This window comes from Pecten maximus, chromosome 10 (assembly GCF_902652985.1).
Source record: "Pecten maximus chromosome 10, xPecMax1.1, whole genome shotgun sequence".
Taxonomy (NCBI): Eukaryota; Metazoa; Mollusca; class Bivalvia; order Pectinida; family Pectinidae; genus Pecten; species Pecten maximus.
The window spans coordinates 24,091,760-24,108,721 of NC_047024.1; the positions used below are offsets into that span (position 1 = coordinate 24,091,760).

Below are 16,962 nucleotides of genomic sequence, written 5' to 3' on the forward strand. Positions count from 1 at the left end.
ATTATCTTTTTTTTTACAAAAATTCACATTATGACACCACTGATGAGACATAAGACAAATGAAGAATATTTTCAATCAACAAGAAATTAATTACAAATGTTTTTGTTCAAACTGGTAACAGGCATTAAAGCTACTTAAATTTTTTTTTTTTTATGTAAACATTATGTATTAATTTAAATTTATGACGTAAAGAGGTTGACAATTCATCAAAATATTTGACTCAATTCATGTCAAATATTAGTGTTGTTAAACTCAGTTGTAATATGTTGACATGCTGCATACAATATATACATGTACATGTATACCAGTTCCAGACATGAGCAAACATCACAGGGAAGTAAAATGGGATTATTATGGGATGGATAGGGGAGGGATACCTTAACACAAAGCATGTTTTTATCATATACATCCATCTACAGTACACTGGCACCATCTGTTCAATCTCCCTACCACAAATGTCGCTGTTATCATGAAACATGCAGGACATACATGGGTATGGTATTGATAAAGTTATATAATACTGCACAACATTCAGTATAAATACTACACAACATGTTCAGTATAACTACTACACAACATGTTCAGTATAAATACTACACAACATGTTCAGTATAAATACTACACAACATGTTCAGTATAACTACTACACAACATGTTCAGTATAACTACTACACAACATGTTCAGTATAAATACTACACAACATGTTCAGTATAACTACTACACAACATATGTTCAGTATAACTACTACACAACATGTTCAGTATAACTACTACACAACATGTTCAGTATAAATACTACACAGCATGTTCAGTATAAATACTACACAACATGTTCAGTATAAATACTACACAACATGTTCAGTATAAATACTACACAACATGTTCAGTATAAATACTACACAACATTTACATTCAATTATTCTAGAATAGAAAACTTAAAATTATCATGAAACATTCAAAAACTTTGACAATGTTACATAATATCAGACAGACTCTATCTAAAACTTAATTTCATAACAAATTGTTACCACCTTGCATAGTTTAAAAGTTTAAAAGAGAAGTATAAAGAGAAAGTTCATATATATATATATATATATATATACATACATACATATATGGATATTTTGAATATATGCTTTAATTAGAAGGGAATTGACTGAATTAATACAATCTAGAGATGTACCGCTAACCCAAGAGCCAGGCTGATATGATCCTTTAAGGTTTGGCGAAGGTCAATGTTAGCCAATTTCACCTGTTCTTTTTTAATCAATACAGCATTATTAGTCAGTCATAATATTAATGTTTCCTAGCTCTGCATCAAATACATTGATAGAATGTAATAACATTCTCCTTATTCTTCAGAAAGATTTTATTGAAAGGTCTATAGTTCTTTAACCATTAGTTCAAAAAGCAAATATAGGTGACAAATTAGTTAAAATATTTATCTTTTGACAGACATCTACAGTATAACAGCAATTTCAATTCCAGAATTTCTTTAAAAAAAAGGGCTTATTGACATGATATTAGATGTTTAGGAAAGACTTGTATTTGAAATGAAATACATCTCTTAATTTTGTTATGTAAATATTGCTATAGTATGTAAATAAGCCCTACTGAATATCAATTTTGATCCAGGTATGAATATTCGTTAGCAAAATGAATATCAATGATTGGCATAATTCATGAATATTCAATAGCACTCTTTCATTAGTCTTCATTAAGGTATGAATAACCATAGGATATGATATATATATGCGATACAGGACCCTGTATAATCCCACACATGCTAATTCACTAGCTTTTTCACAGTGGTCATCACCCTTTTCAGACTGACCAGCCACGACAGCATGGTGATCATAGGTCAAATTCAGCAAATAACTTGATAGGAAAAATGATATTGACTTAGAAATTTTAATAGAATTTATTTTTTCTCCGAAATATATTTTCATAACCATCATTGTTTGCAATCATTGTAGCACAGGAGAATTTAACAGAAACATACACAGAGCATGTGCAGGATTCATCATATAACTAGCCTTGATCCAAATTAACCAGAATAATTGACAGAGAGAATTTAAAAATCCAGGCATTTGCAAGTTAACCAAGCTGACCACATCTGTACGTGACATCAGTTGAAGGGTGGAACAGTGACCGTTAGCTGGAGCCCGTACCTACGTAACTGCCACGGGCAGAATATTGGTGACCACCGCTAGGGTAGGACCTACCCGCGGGGGAATAGCTAAAGTAAGACTTGCCCATGTTCCTACCAATCCAACGACTCCCGCCTTTAAAAAAGTCACGAACAGGTGAGTAATTCTATGTTAAAACATCTACAAGAATCAGATCAGGTTGTAAATATGAACCGAACTCTTCAATACTTAACATCAGCAGACACAGATTAAAGATTGCAATAATATGATACAATGTACAGAACTGGATAAAATTAATATTTGATTAAAGCGCAAAAACTTTTCTTAATCAAATTAAGACTGAATGAACTGAATTATTTTAATTATACTGCACTTAACATACATTCTAAATCATGCATAAGAGATTTGATCTTTTTTTTATTTCAGATCACGACGAAGTCCTAAATTTTCTTTCTTTTCATAAAATCAATAAGACACTACTAAGTGTTTATTCTGAACTGTGTAAAAAAAGTTTGGTCCATTTCATTCACATGATTTTATTTACTAAATAAATTCCCAAAAGCAAATACATTCAGCATAAAAATTGAAAATGTTAGTACCGTTATTAAAACTAACCTAAACTAATTCTATAACATAAGCTATATCAACAGGTAATACAAATAGAACTTCTAATTCAGGACAGTATATGAGCAAAACAACTGAATTATTAAGAAATTAATAGATAGAAAATTGATACATCAAATTCACATGCAAACAAACCAATCTGACAACTTTGATCACAATATTCGGAAATACTACAATCAGCCACATGCTCCAATTATCAGCCAATCGAATCAAGCAAAAAAGTTAAAAAGTAAAACTAGTCAAAATCAGTATGGTAGTGACAATTGATTTTACCAAAACTGAATATTAATGGCAATCCAGGCAAAAATAGGCAATAAATGTTCAAAAACTCTTTGAGTGGATAGCTTTTAAATGAATACATACCATAAGGAGGGTTAGGGGCGGGACCCTGAGGTCTAGGAGGAACACCATTTGGACTGAAAATTCAATAATAAAGGCAATGATATACATACCATTATCTATGTTAACTGAATCATTATCAGAGCTGACGGAACTTCCCATCTTCTTATATCATATTCCACAACAGTCAAATAATCAGTACTTGTATAAATGTTTCATTCGTCTGTTTTAGGCACTTTTAGACTTTAAGTAGTCCAAAAAATCTATCTCCAAGATCTGAGATTATAACACTAGAATCCAGGTGTAAAGTTCTGCCTTCTGAAGATACATGTGAGCAGGAAGTTTTACTTAAGTCTAATTTGTAAGGTGTAACTTCCTATTCAGAAATGACTCTAGTATCTTTTCACAGCTTAAACCCATCCAATGAAAATTTCCTTTATAGACGTCTATTATAAAATAATTAAATACTTTTATAAATATGAAAGCTGTGTCATTCAAAATGCATGACCTTACTTCGACCACCAGTCACGCTTTGCAGCTATTATCAAGCTTAGCTTCATTTTAATTGGAAACTGTTAAGATGACAAAGCCAATACCTGCCCAGCCCACTTTTCCAGTATAGATAATTAAGTATTGTTTAGACACATCAGAACATTTGTATTTGACTACCATGTAACTGTTTCCCTGTACAGACCATTGATTAACATGAAGTCAGCCGGTTCTTTCAAAATTTTATTTTTTATATGTAATCTTATAGAAACATTTACTATGACAGCAGTACTTTGACATTTCTTTATGAACCTAGTTCTGAATCCTGATTTTGTCTATATCTTACCCTTGATAGTTTGGACGTCGGCGACCTTCCTTAGCTGCTAATATTTCATCTACAATTGTTGGAGCCTGCAACAATACAAAATCATTTAGAAGGACAAATTTAATAAATGAAAATAACATAAATCAGTTTGTTGAGACAGGTAAGCAATATATATATTTTAATTAAGTTAAGTTGATTTCCAGTACAGGATCTTAAGAAATCCTCTTCACCTGACTCAGTTAACAAAAATAAAATACAAGTATTAAAAAATAAGAATTGTGATGATTATGTGTTATTTCGTGAGCCTCTTTCATAAATTGGTCAGGTGGGAGTTTATAAACTCTATGGTACTTCTCCTCAAATGGAAGGTTTGCATGAATTTAAAATACACTATCATGATTGTCCAATAACTCTAGAAAACTGAAAGTCTTTTGACATGAACGTCCCCACAAAAATGCATAGGAGTGTTGAAAAAGTCTTTTAACCACAATGGTGACCTTGACCTTCAAACTCTCAAATCTGAGCCCAATCCAAGGTATCCTCATTAGATATCAACATCATGAAAATCTGTGAAGTTGTGAAATTAATTAAGTGATGTTGGTGCATCAAGAAAAATAAGAAAAAAATACTACCAGTCCCATATCTAACAGCAGGATATAGTATTTTGAATATCTCTTGTGAAAAACTTGATGTATATCTGTGCAATGTGGCTATCGGTGTAACCAAATTACAAATTCTGGGAATAAGAACTTGTGTCTGAACACTTTCTGATGTCTGGAACCTACAGACAAGTTCCATCATAGCTCCCACCTACCATTTTGTCTGTGCTTTGGAAGATATGTGTGGAACCTACAGATAAGATCCATCATGGCTCCAACCTACCATTTTGTCTGTGCTTTGGAAGATATGCATGTCTGTAGGTGAGTATTTGTTTCTGGGGTCCTCTTTGACTGTGAACAGGATGAGGTTGGAGTAAACCTCATGGTTTTTGTCATCAACTACAGCTGTTGGCTCCAGGACAGTCTGCAGGGTGAATCTCTCTTGTTCTTCCTGCAAGTTAAAAAACAACAAAATCAGAACAAGTTCAAATCTTGACAATTCCCTTCATCGTAACTTAAAACTCTCTATAGTGATTATTTTGAGTTTGATGTGACTTTAGAGGGTGACATAATTGATGACCAAATATAGTATCTGTATTCACAAGATCTTTTTTTTACATATTTATGCAAAATAATTCCTCTGCAAGGGAGATAACCCTTCATATAATGAAATATCACTGTATTCCTTAAAACAAGCTAAGACTACTCCAACTATTGTTTAACAATTACAGAAAACATATAACAAGGCAGAGCACAGCAAGCACAGTCCATAGATTGCTGTATGACAAAACTGTGGTGGCTTTAGTTAACAAAGGGCAATAACTCTATTTATATTAATGCCTCAGGAACAATTACTACCTGAAGTATTGTCTTCCCAAAAGGAACAGACACACAAAATGAAACGAGACTAAGTATGCAAAATATGCCCCAGTTAAAGTGGCCCACATTGAACAAAGGGACACAAATTTATGTAACGTAGTCTGTGACTCAAATTTTGTAAGCAACACTCTCCAATCTAAATGTACTCTACATTTGGTTTATTTGGTTTATTTTGTTTAACGTCCTATTAACAGCCAAGGTCATTCAAGGACGTGCCTGGTTTTGGAGGTGGAGGAGAGCCGGAGTACCCGGAGAAAAACCACCGACCAACAATCAGTACCAGGCATCTGCCCCACGTAGGTTTCGAACTCGCAACCCAGAGGTGGAGGGCTAGTGTTAAAGTGTCGGGACACCTTAACCACTCGGCCTCCGTGGCCCCCCCAACTTTACAGTTGTCGGCAAAAGATAATAGGACTACAATACATGAGCTGAACTGACACACCGATCCATAGACTGATTACCTGTATTACAGATCGCTAACATATAGCCTCTCTGGTAGAGTAGGAGGGGCCCTGATAACATAAGATTAAATGATTAATCATTAATAAAACACTAGTTCCTAAGGATCAGTATTAAAGGAGCATCCAGACATTAGTCATATCAAAGCCAGGAAATCAGTTTAGTTACTGCACTATGTTTAAGTCAGCTCTTACAAATGACCTACTATGCTGTATGCACGAGTCATTAACAATTTCATCAATTCAATCCCATTTGTGCAACGTTTCTCCTACTTCACATTAAGATTCATGCTTGTACAGATTAATCAAAGCAGCAGAGATAGAAATAAATTCAAGCTTTGATTGAGTCAGAGACAATAAAAAGATTCCTAATCGGAAAAAAAAATGCTGATGTTTCAAAAACTTGTTTGTTGGTCCCATGAACAGCTACAGTCATTTTGAAGTGGGAACTCCTTGTAGTAGCTGGTGGCTACCACACCAAAAACAAATAGGAGACCTGTAGCATGCCATCCACAGCAATTAAGGGTAAGGTGTCTTGCCCAAGGACATAACCATGTCAACATAGACCGGTCAGTTCCTCAGCTCCCCCAGAAATACAAACAGCCACAGGTAGGGAGCGTCGAACCATGCATCGCAGATCACTCTAACAGACTGAGACATGGCAGCCCCACTTTTAAAATTGGTGTTAGGACCAGGAGAATAAATTAAAAGCACTTAAGTATTTCCACATCAGTCATCTCATTCTTTGTCATCAACAAAAAAAGCTGTCTTTGACTTACGATGATTTTAGAATAAGAAAAAGAAGAATTAGGTAACACTGTGACTGGAAAGCCAGATTGTGAAAGGCTATATCTCTTACCTCTTGAGCACTAGTGAGCTGATAACCAAATTGCAGAGATATGTTTGTTAACATGACAATTGACAACATTAAGTCTACCAGAACGACAAATTATATAAACTGACTTTGAAAACTTGAACTACAAATAAAAGAAATTACACAGGGTCACTTTATTGACCAAACATATAAGCATGGTCAGTTGTATTTTGCAGAACTGGCGCATGCATATATGCCAGTCATGAGTAGATGATATTCAAATAGATTTTGTTTTCTTTTTTAGAAGTTTAACATCCCGATAATTCCAATAGCTAGGGTCATATGAGGACAGGATAGAGAGCACCTATTTAAATGCAAAATTCACCATCTTAAGCTGGGAAGCAGACTGGCATGCATTTAATCCCATCATCAAGTAACATGTCTGCCTAGCCATTCTGCTAGCAGGTGCCTGGAGTGCAAATCAAAAGGGTAAAGCCTCGTCAATGAAATGGCACTTTTTTCTGTCTTTTTTTCTGATGACACGTACCCCATTGCCTTTGTCTATGATGACAATTATTTCCTGATGACACATACCCCATTGCCTTTGTCTCTGATGACAATTATTTTCTGATGACACATACCCCATTGCCTTTGTCTATGATGACAATGTCTCTTGACTCCACAACCATCTCACATCTCATTGTCCAGATACCGGTTGTGTTCTCCATATGTTTCAGTTTTCTCAGGCCATCTTCCACACTCATGGGACCTTACGGAGAGAGAGCATCAATTAAATACATACTTCTTAAAACACAAGGTTTGTGTCATGTGGTGGACATGTGCCATACAATTTACAAAATATTTATATCAAGGATTTAATTTTTTGTCTTTTTTTCCCCTAACTCAACATTTCTATATCATAAAAGTGAAGATTTATTAAAAAGAACACTTAATAGTGATATGATTGAATGTGATTTTTTTTTAGTACAATATCATAAACTGAAATGTCCAAACATTAATTTTTGGTATATCAAATAATTGCTTCATAGTTACAAGCTCATTATTTTTTGCATGGCAATATATACCAGCCTGATAATGGTAAAACAGTTTATTCACTGTGCATATATACAATTGTTACCTGATCTGGAGGTATAGGTGGCCAGGTGATCCACCTCAAAGCCCTGGATGGGGTCGGCCCGACTATCCATACTGTGTTGCTCTAAAACATCCAAACACAAACATGTTAAACACCTTTTCTTGTCAAACTTCATGTGAGCTATAATTCAGTCCAACACAGTAATGCATGCATTATACAGTAGCAGACACTTCAGTATACACAAGCCTTTTGAGGTTAAGACCATAATGATCAGATAAACAGATACCATATTGCCAGCAGGTAAACGGACACATATCTCAGGGATAAAGAAAGAAGAACTGGATAAGATATCTTGGAGATATGGGTAAAGTTCACTGTCCAGTAAATATACTCAAACTGACCACTATCTGTGAATACATCAGCAGTGACCAACGGAACAGCCTGTCTGACCCTATGACCTGTGCGGTCAGACATGGTCAAAATCAATCAACCGTGTCTTATCAATATCTAAATCTGATTGGTGATTACTGAATGACATCATTCATTGATCAATCCTTCAATTTTACACAACTACTTATGTAAATCCTGTGGTCATTATAATGTCAACAGCTGTGTCACATGACACTGGTCATGATGAACTAATACCTATTCTGGATGCACTTCATAAAATATGGTTTTGTAATAACAGGTATACGCGGTGTTACATGTCAACTAAAAGCAACAAGCCTGAAACTTTTACGTTTATAAGAAACAGTGATTAAACTCAAATTTGGTATATACCATATGTATCCTCAGATAAACCACTTCACCGAACGTTAAAGTTCACTTAGTTTGGGGAGGGCTTTTTCATGAACCACTTTTAGCTTACTATTTCAAAATTAATGATTCTAAAAATGAAGAACCTGGCCCAGGGTTTATTTGTTGATAAAGACAGGAAATACAGGAACAAGCATTTTTGTTCTAAAGATGGTGGTGACAGCTTTAATATATCTTTATAAGTTGATCAGCTAAATTAACAAAATTGATTAATCATTACCGCAACACATGTATCCAAAGGGACTCAAGACTTTAACCCAGAATGAAATATTTAATCCCAGGGTCTGACACCCCCACCCCCCTTCTTTTAGGCTGAATAATCAGTATTAAAAATTACATTAATTACGTACATTATCAAATATATACTAGAAAGTGACTGTTTTATCCTGTTAGTAGTGGAAGGACTAGGAAGAGTACATAAATCTTTTTATATATTTCTGATTCTGATCTTGACCTCCATATCAACAACAGTGTGAGGCATATTCATCGTAAGTCAATTATTCCCTGAAGAAACTCTGTGACAGACACCATTAGTCGTCCATACATATATATATCAGTATACCGATACAGGTACTACACAGCATAGCCTAGCTTGTCCCAGTAACTGAACCATCATCAGCTGTCACCAATATTAATACACCTAAGGTAAACAATGAAACATGACTTTGCATGAGTCAACCCTGACACTTATTACAACAGCAAATTTCAAAAGTAAATTCAGTTAAATTCTTTCACCGATTTAGATATTGTGTCCAATAAACGGCTTGTTTAAAGACCTCCTTGAACAGTTCTTAAAATAAAGCGGAATCTCCAATGTTCTGTTACGTAACTTGAAGGTCCGAGTAATCTAATATTGGTCTGTGAAGAAAGAAAACATATAAAACTTAACATATCAATTGATATTTTATTTTATTTAACGTCCTCACAGCCAGGGTCATATGAGGACAGAATCAGCCTAAAACAGGTGTACAATGTACGAAGTTATGGTGATAAAGATTATGGTTAGGAAATTTAAAGAGACTTGGAACAACAGCATCATAGACATATAATGACCGATTTTTGTTGGAAAATAAAACAAACCACAAAACTGTTTAATATATAATTATTGTTAATTTATATGTAATAAATTAATAAAATACATATAGTCTTTTTGTTGTAAGTATATGTGTTAAAAAATCTGTGTTTAAAAAGTTGGCACATTCTGTATAATGCTGAATATTGCATATTTGCTTTGTTGACCTAAAGTACCCTGTTTGCATAACCATTGTATCTTGGTCTTTTTTGGCAATAAAATCATGCCTCGTTTTTGGTACTCTATCACTACTAGTTTTTGTTGTCTGTCCTTTGTTTCTCCTATGCTCTGTCATTTCTATGCATATTTTGCGTGTTTTGGCTGTTTTTCTGTGATGTGTGTGGTGTATCAATGTGTATCGGTACATGTACCTTGTGCCGGTCCCCCACTTGGTGTCAAATTCTCTGCTGTCAGACAGGTTTAATTGTCTCTGCTTCTGTTTACATAATGACATGTATTTGGGTTGAAGGTTGGGCCAACTAATATCATATTGCAATGATTCAAATCTTTACCCAAACTGTTAACTGAAGTTTTATTATTATGTAATACTACAAACGTAAAAAAAAAATCTACAGTGAAAAAAAAGAAAGATTTCAAATTAAATTTGAGGCAGTTAATGCACTATCTAAATTAATTTTAGTGATATTTCCTCATAAAAGGCTGATTCTTCCTCTATCTGGTTGCCTATATATAATTATATTTCCAAACTTGAATAAAAAAGATCATTGGCCAAGCTTAAAACAGGTTTTCTTTCCTTTTTAAGTGAGGGAGGGAAGTGTTCATGCAGGGAAGTTATTTTCCAATAGCAAATTATCTCCCCTTAGTTTTTGTTTGTTAAATGTGTTGCATGTGAAATGTGTTGTCCTGTCAAAAATGTCACTCACACACTTTAAATTTCTCCCCCATGAGAATTTTAAAAAGTTGGCAAGTAATGATGAATTGATGTTATATAAAGAACGGTGACAATGCTCTCACAAAATCCTGGAAGGATGTACAACTTTTTAGTAACATCCTGCATACAGGAATTTAAAAAAAAAATGGATGTATAATAGCTAAAAACTGTACAATTGTAAGGAAGTGTCAGACAGACTAATGACAGAGATTTGTAACAACATAACGATTGTCACTTATAAGGTTGTGAATGTCACACACGCCAACCACATCCATAAATACACGCATGCAGATATAACATTATGGGTGTACCGTAACAGGAGGTGTTTTTTTTCAATAATAACATCCTCCATTCTCTAAATGTCACAGATTTACATGGCATTTGCACGTGGACATGTTTCTCAAAATTATTCATAAATGCATAACTGTTACTTATAACAGGGACATCGTGCCTAAAGCAAAACTGCATATAGCAACTACATACGTTGTCTTAGAAATAAATTCTGGATTTTTTTACTATGATTACAGGCATAGCTCTAAGTCTTGTTTGGAATGTCATTTTGTGTGTCTGTGCATGCATGCATGCAGATACCGATACCGATCTTTATGCAAAGAGTCAGATTACCAGTATGTACAATTTCTGAGAAAACATACTTCACCACCATCCATTCATAACTTTTACTTTCGGTTACTTTGTTAATACAACAATACAATCACACCCTGTTGTATTGTCAATGCAGTATTTAAAGGATTACATTTTTATGTATGTAAATCTATTAATAAACAGGATGCAGGCTGTAGCTCCTGTTTACTAATTGTTAAGCAGTTTAGTTGTAAGAAATTCAGGATTTTCATTTTATTAAAACATAATTTACAAAAAAAAATTAATACTGAATTTTATCATAACAAATCCTTTCCGAGAAATTATAAAATGTCACAAACCATCCCATTAAATACCTGTAACATTTATTTACGGACATTGTTCAGATAGTTTTGTCGTGTTAAATTTCAGGTTTTTCGGGATCTCCTTACCAGGACTGTAGTACACATATTTGTGATTTTTAAGGCTCTGGTTTCAGTTTCTAAGTTACCATCGGAAGACTTTCATTTACACTGACATTTTAGATCATGACCGAAACTCATTGCCTGTCCCTGTACTTATCCCAGTATGACAAAGTGACCCAGATTTCTTGCTTTTGTATAGCAGCTATTACCTAACTTAAGTCATGGTAGAATAAGTTTTAATTCAAACTTGAAATCTGTAAAAACTTAAATTGTCAGAAACTAAACATAATTACTTAAGCTCTATATGAATTGTACATATATGTATACTTTTTTGAGATTCTGTTTTTCTTTCTAATTAAAAAATCCTATGCTTATAATGAACAATGTGTGCCAGAACATTTAAGAATCCCTATAATCCTTCAGACAAACGTAAAAATTCTTTTGATATAAAGAAAAAAAAATTACCTGGTAAGCAAGAATCTTTAACAAACATAAATAAGGTTAAGTTTTTGTTTTTACCGAGATTGTCATTATTTGGTAGGGATCAAGTTTAACCCTGATCACCTGAGTGTATGCTAGGAGTATATCAATGTTCAGGAATTTAAAAGTTTGTTTTTTACAAATATCAGTATCACATTACAGGAAGTTGTACCATGATATATTAAAGGTCAACTATCTATGTGTGACTGTCTTGTTAACTTCGCTGAGAACTGGTATTTACAATTCCTCCGGTAATCCATTCTGCATACCACACGGTATTTATAAATCATTTTTGTTAAATTTCCAATAGAAACATTCAAACAGAAGTAAAATGTTAAGAATGTATGAAAATCTACACTTTTTTTTTAATGCATCAACTGTCCTATCCTTAAACACACATTCAATTGAATAAATTAAGCATTTAAAAATATACCACTGACTGAAATTCTGTATTTAATCTGCACCATGATCAGTCTGTACGACTATTTTTACCTGTAACACATAGCACACCTGATGCACATACCTTTCTGTTCCTACGTAAATACCTGCAGCAGAATTATTTAAGGTTGATGAATTCTCAGCCTTTCACCTCCTGAACACTACCTTTAATCCGTGCGTAAAGCCTTGGAGGGCTGATAAAACAACTCCTAGCCAGAACAAAGTTACATGTCCACCCTGCGGAATCACCACATACCAACAAGTATACTGCTTCAGCAGCACACAATTGGACACAATTTTGCCTCAGCCTTGTTAGCTTTACACAAATTTAATTCAAATCCCTAGAAAACTTTTTCGTAAATTTCCTCCATTGTCGGTGAACTTTCATTTTCTGACCTTCAACTCATTGTTCTATACATCTTATAGATATACATCATGTGTGGTTCATAATATCAATCTGCAGAATATATAATAATCCTGGCAACAGATCTGAATCAGAAAACTGGATAGGGTAAATCTCCAGCTTCTAACATTCCGCCTTCAATTTTCTAATCAGAACAAACTAAACTTTCCACTTTTCCACTTTAGCAGCGATACATAGACACTGTTGCCTACAGCAGATGATGCACACACAACTGTACAACTCCAAATCTAATCCAGTATACCTTACAGAAGATAATTTACTGGCTTACATACTCAATTACCTGTGTAACACATGAAAGAATGTAATGCTGTTGGTGTATGATGTCAGATAGTATTCTGTAGCATGTACACACACACAGGCTATAGGTTGTTTATCTGTAGCGAGACATGTATATATATTAAGAAACCCTTTCATTGCCATTTGTATACATGTATACATTATGTGCAGTGAGTGGCACCGGTATGCAGACAATAAATATTGGTACACTCATACCTAACTTTACCTGGTTTATCAATACACATATTTCCGCATGTGTATGATGTTGCATGGAGAATTAAGTAAATTTTATTCAAACACATGGGATCGAAATTATTCAGGAGAAAAAAAAATGTCTGGTTTTCAGGGAAATGATTCCCAATTTAAGCATAAATGAATATTAAAAAAATATCTTAACATTGTTACGTTTTCATTGTCGTGTTCATGATTAAGGAGGTATAAATGTTTTTTCTGCAAACTGATTATTATACCAATTATAATTACTTCAAATTTTCAGCATACAAAGGTAAGTTTTTTCATTACACATAGGATATACATGTACATATATCAATTAAAACAGACAGTGTTTTTGTTAGGGAATACTAAAGATCCTAATGTGTTTCAGTAACAATTTCCGTTCCAGCTTTTCTGTTATAGAGTGTATCTATGTAGAACAGAGGTTTGTTTGTTGTTTTTGTTTTAACGTCCTATTAACAGCCAGGGTCATTTAAGGAAGTGCCAGGTTTTGGAGGTGGAGGAAAGCCGGAGTACCCGGAGAAAAACCACCAGCCTACAGTCAGTACCTGGCAACTGCCCCACGTAGGTGATAAAGTGTTGGGACACCTTAACCACTCAGCCACCGCGGCCCGTAGAACAGAGGACCAGATACTATATTTCATAATTTAAGAAGTAAATTGTGTCCCTTTTCATAGTGACGATGAATGTAATCTAATCAGGCATTTTCATCCATCACTCCAGTATTGGTATAAGGCAGTGGTTAATTTCAGTAAAGCATATCAACAGTTCAATTTGAGATATGAAATATATCAATATATAATTAATCATAAATTTGGAAATATATTTCAATTCTTGCTACTTAAATATTTTTTTTTTCAATTACAATTAACCTAATTAGATTTCTAATTCCGGTGAATACACTTGGTTTAATACTCAAGAATCAATTCAATTCAATGAAAATCAAAATATCATGGTTATCTCCCATTTGACAAGGTGGACTATCAAGCTTCTGTGTTATTTCAGTGAGATTGCACTTTAAACGTTTCAGACTGTTGAGTCAAGGCCTTATACCTTGAGTTTATACTGATGTATGACTTCACCTGTCATCATATGTTCACAGCTGTAGCTTTGACAAACAAAGAGGAATTAAATGGTCCTACTCCGAAATGTTTACACCTTCGACAAATTATGATGAATTTGGCATATACACGTATATATAAACTCACGTAATTTTATTATCCCGAGATTTCATCACTTTTAAGACGATAATTTGGTATAACAGACAAATATAGTAAATTATTTTTTGTTTAACAGATTACCTTGTATAGATAGTTGGTTTCTGGGAAGTAATATGTCTATAAGGGATTTAAAAACTTATTGTAAACTGTTATTTCAATATACATAGCTATGAAAACTCATAAAACTTGGGATGACAGTTTTATACTATTTGTCACAATGACTGGCTATATCAACTGTTGGGGTTATCACCGAGAAGGTGTTGTATTAATTTACGAAGTGACTTGAAAAACAGGCCTGGATCTTAAGAGATACATAAACAAATTACATAATAACTTGTTTCATTTTAACCTCAGACTTGAATACATTAACTAATTTACTTATGTTACTTAAATATTACATAGTCTAGCTTAAATTAAATCCAACAAATTGTGGAGTGTCAAATGCAGATTTCTTACTTACACAAATAAACCTGTATTTAATGAAATGCAGATTTTCTCACGTTCACAAATAAGCCTGTAACTTTCTAACTGATTTTATATTAAGGCTACCAGGTGGAAAATATACACTCAGGTACAGTTCATACTACATTTTTTTGTTCTTTAAGTGCTTAATCTTATACAGTGTTTGATGGACCTGCAGTGTACAATGTGCATTTGTATACAATGTCTATGTCATTCATGGTAATATATATATACAGTCTTCAATTGATTGTCCTAAAAAAAAAACGAGCTTGCTGTCCCCTACCAGCCCCTGCTGAAAATAATAACAGTGTCGACCTTGACCCCAAAAAACTCTGAAACTTGAACTTGATCTGGAGCTACTCATACTGAAGTTACATACCAACTTTCACCAACATACCTTGCATTGAAACATGGCTGAGAAAAGTGCTGAAAACTGAGTGAACGGACTGACAGATGGATGGACAGAGAGCTCGAGGATATATAGTTCCCTGCGATTTCACTTATATCAAATAGGCTTCAAATCAGTATCAAGACACTTACCGTAACCATTGTTTATCTTGCCGAAGTCATCATCTCTGAAAAATACAGAACGGATTCCAAATTTTAATGAGTTTGATGAAAAATATTACTGAATCATTTGAAAACCAATATAGCGATAAAAATCAGTTTATGGCAATAGTTTAGGTTAGTATCTGGCTAAATAAAGATATTTTGGTTATACATGTACATGTATGTCACTCAAATGTCAAGACATGCTTATTTCTTTTTTACTGATTTCCAGCTTTCTCCAATCACAATGTATTTATTATAGGCTAAATGCAAGCACATGAACACCGCCGTTACCTCTGACACCAGAACTTACTGGTATTATTTACCACTATATTCTATGGATGCTGTAAAACGTTACACAATATAATTTTCTTTTGTAATTTCTGCATCCTGGCTGTGAAATAAAAGGCTTTTATCTTATCTTCAAATAGTTAGAGCATTCTTATTACTGATAATAGGTACATAAGCAGTGCAGTTATTAACAATAATATATGTATATACATCAAGTTACAAATATTCTCTATGAAAATAGGTTTTAAACATAAATAACAAACATTTAGCAGATTTAATTTATCATGATTTATTGAACAAATTATAATCTTACATAACTTAAGTATGAAACTTGAAGTTCTATATTATTCACACAAGCTAACAAACTAAAACCTATAAAGAGAAGAAAAATATTTTTTGAAATCCTCATTTTGACATAGAATCAAGAGAAAATAGTGTCAAACAGAACAAACAAGAGTTTTAAAGTGTTCTTTATGATTTCCGTCTATGCTTATTTTGATATTAAGAAGTCAAGGAATTCACATTTATGTGTGTAGAATTAATTACTGCATGACAAAATGGGACAATAGAAGGGATTTCAAAAGAAATTAATTTTGCATTACCTGATCCTGGATATTTTTTCTGTTGTTTAATTATTACCATTTAGTGATCAAAGGGCTCTATTTAAAGTTAGGCTCCAAAGTGATGAATTTTGCACTACCTTATGTATGCTTGATATATTTTACATTGTAATTACAACATTGGACAAAGGGCCACAACTCTTTATAAAGTTCTACTAGATTTGATGAATTTTGCACTATACCTTATCCTTGTTAATTACCACTAAGTGGACAAAAGGCCATAACTCTTTATAAAGTTTGACTAAAGGTGATGAATTTTTCATTACCTTATCCTATATATTTGTAATTACCATTTAGTGGACAAAGGGCCATAACTCTATATAAATTGGGTATGGGACTCTTTCAGTATGTATGTAGCTGTCCGTTGTTTTGTTGCTATAGCTTTAGTCTCCTCTGTAGTACTGATAGAGA

General features: G+C 33.6%; 1 protein-coding gene across 1 annotated transcript in view; it reads right to left on the bottom strand.

Moving 5' to 3' along the window:
- Positions 1 to 16,962, bottom strand: part of LOC117336605 (epidermal growth factor receptor kinase substrate 8-like protein 1) — a 70,139-nt gene that overhangs the window by 36,328 nt on the left and 16,849 nt on the right. The window contains exons 5-11 of the mRNA XM_033897216.1: positions 15,632 to 15,666; positions 7,816 to 7,896; positions 7,319 to 7,446; positions 4,810 to 4,977; positions 3,949 to 4,013; positions 3,138 to 3,190; positions 2,172 to 2,285 (exon numbers count right to left, since the gene is read on the bottom strand). Coding sequence (XP_033753107.1) covers positions 2,172 to 2,285; positions 3,138 to 3,190; positions 3,949 to 4,013; positions 4,810 to 4,977; positions 7,319 to 7,446; positions 7,816 to 7,896; positions 15,632 to 15,666 — 644 coding nt within the window. The remainder of the gene's footprint in view (positions 1 to 2,171; positions 2,286 to 3,137; positions 3,191 to 3,948; positions 4,014 to 4,809; positions 4,978 to 7,318; positions 7,447 to 7,815; positions 7,897 to 15,631; positions 15,667 to 16,962) is intronic.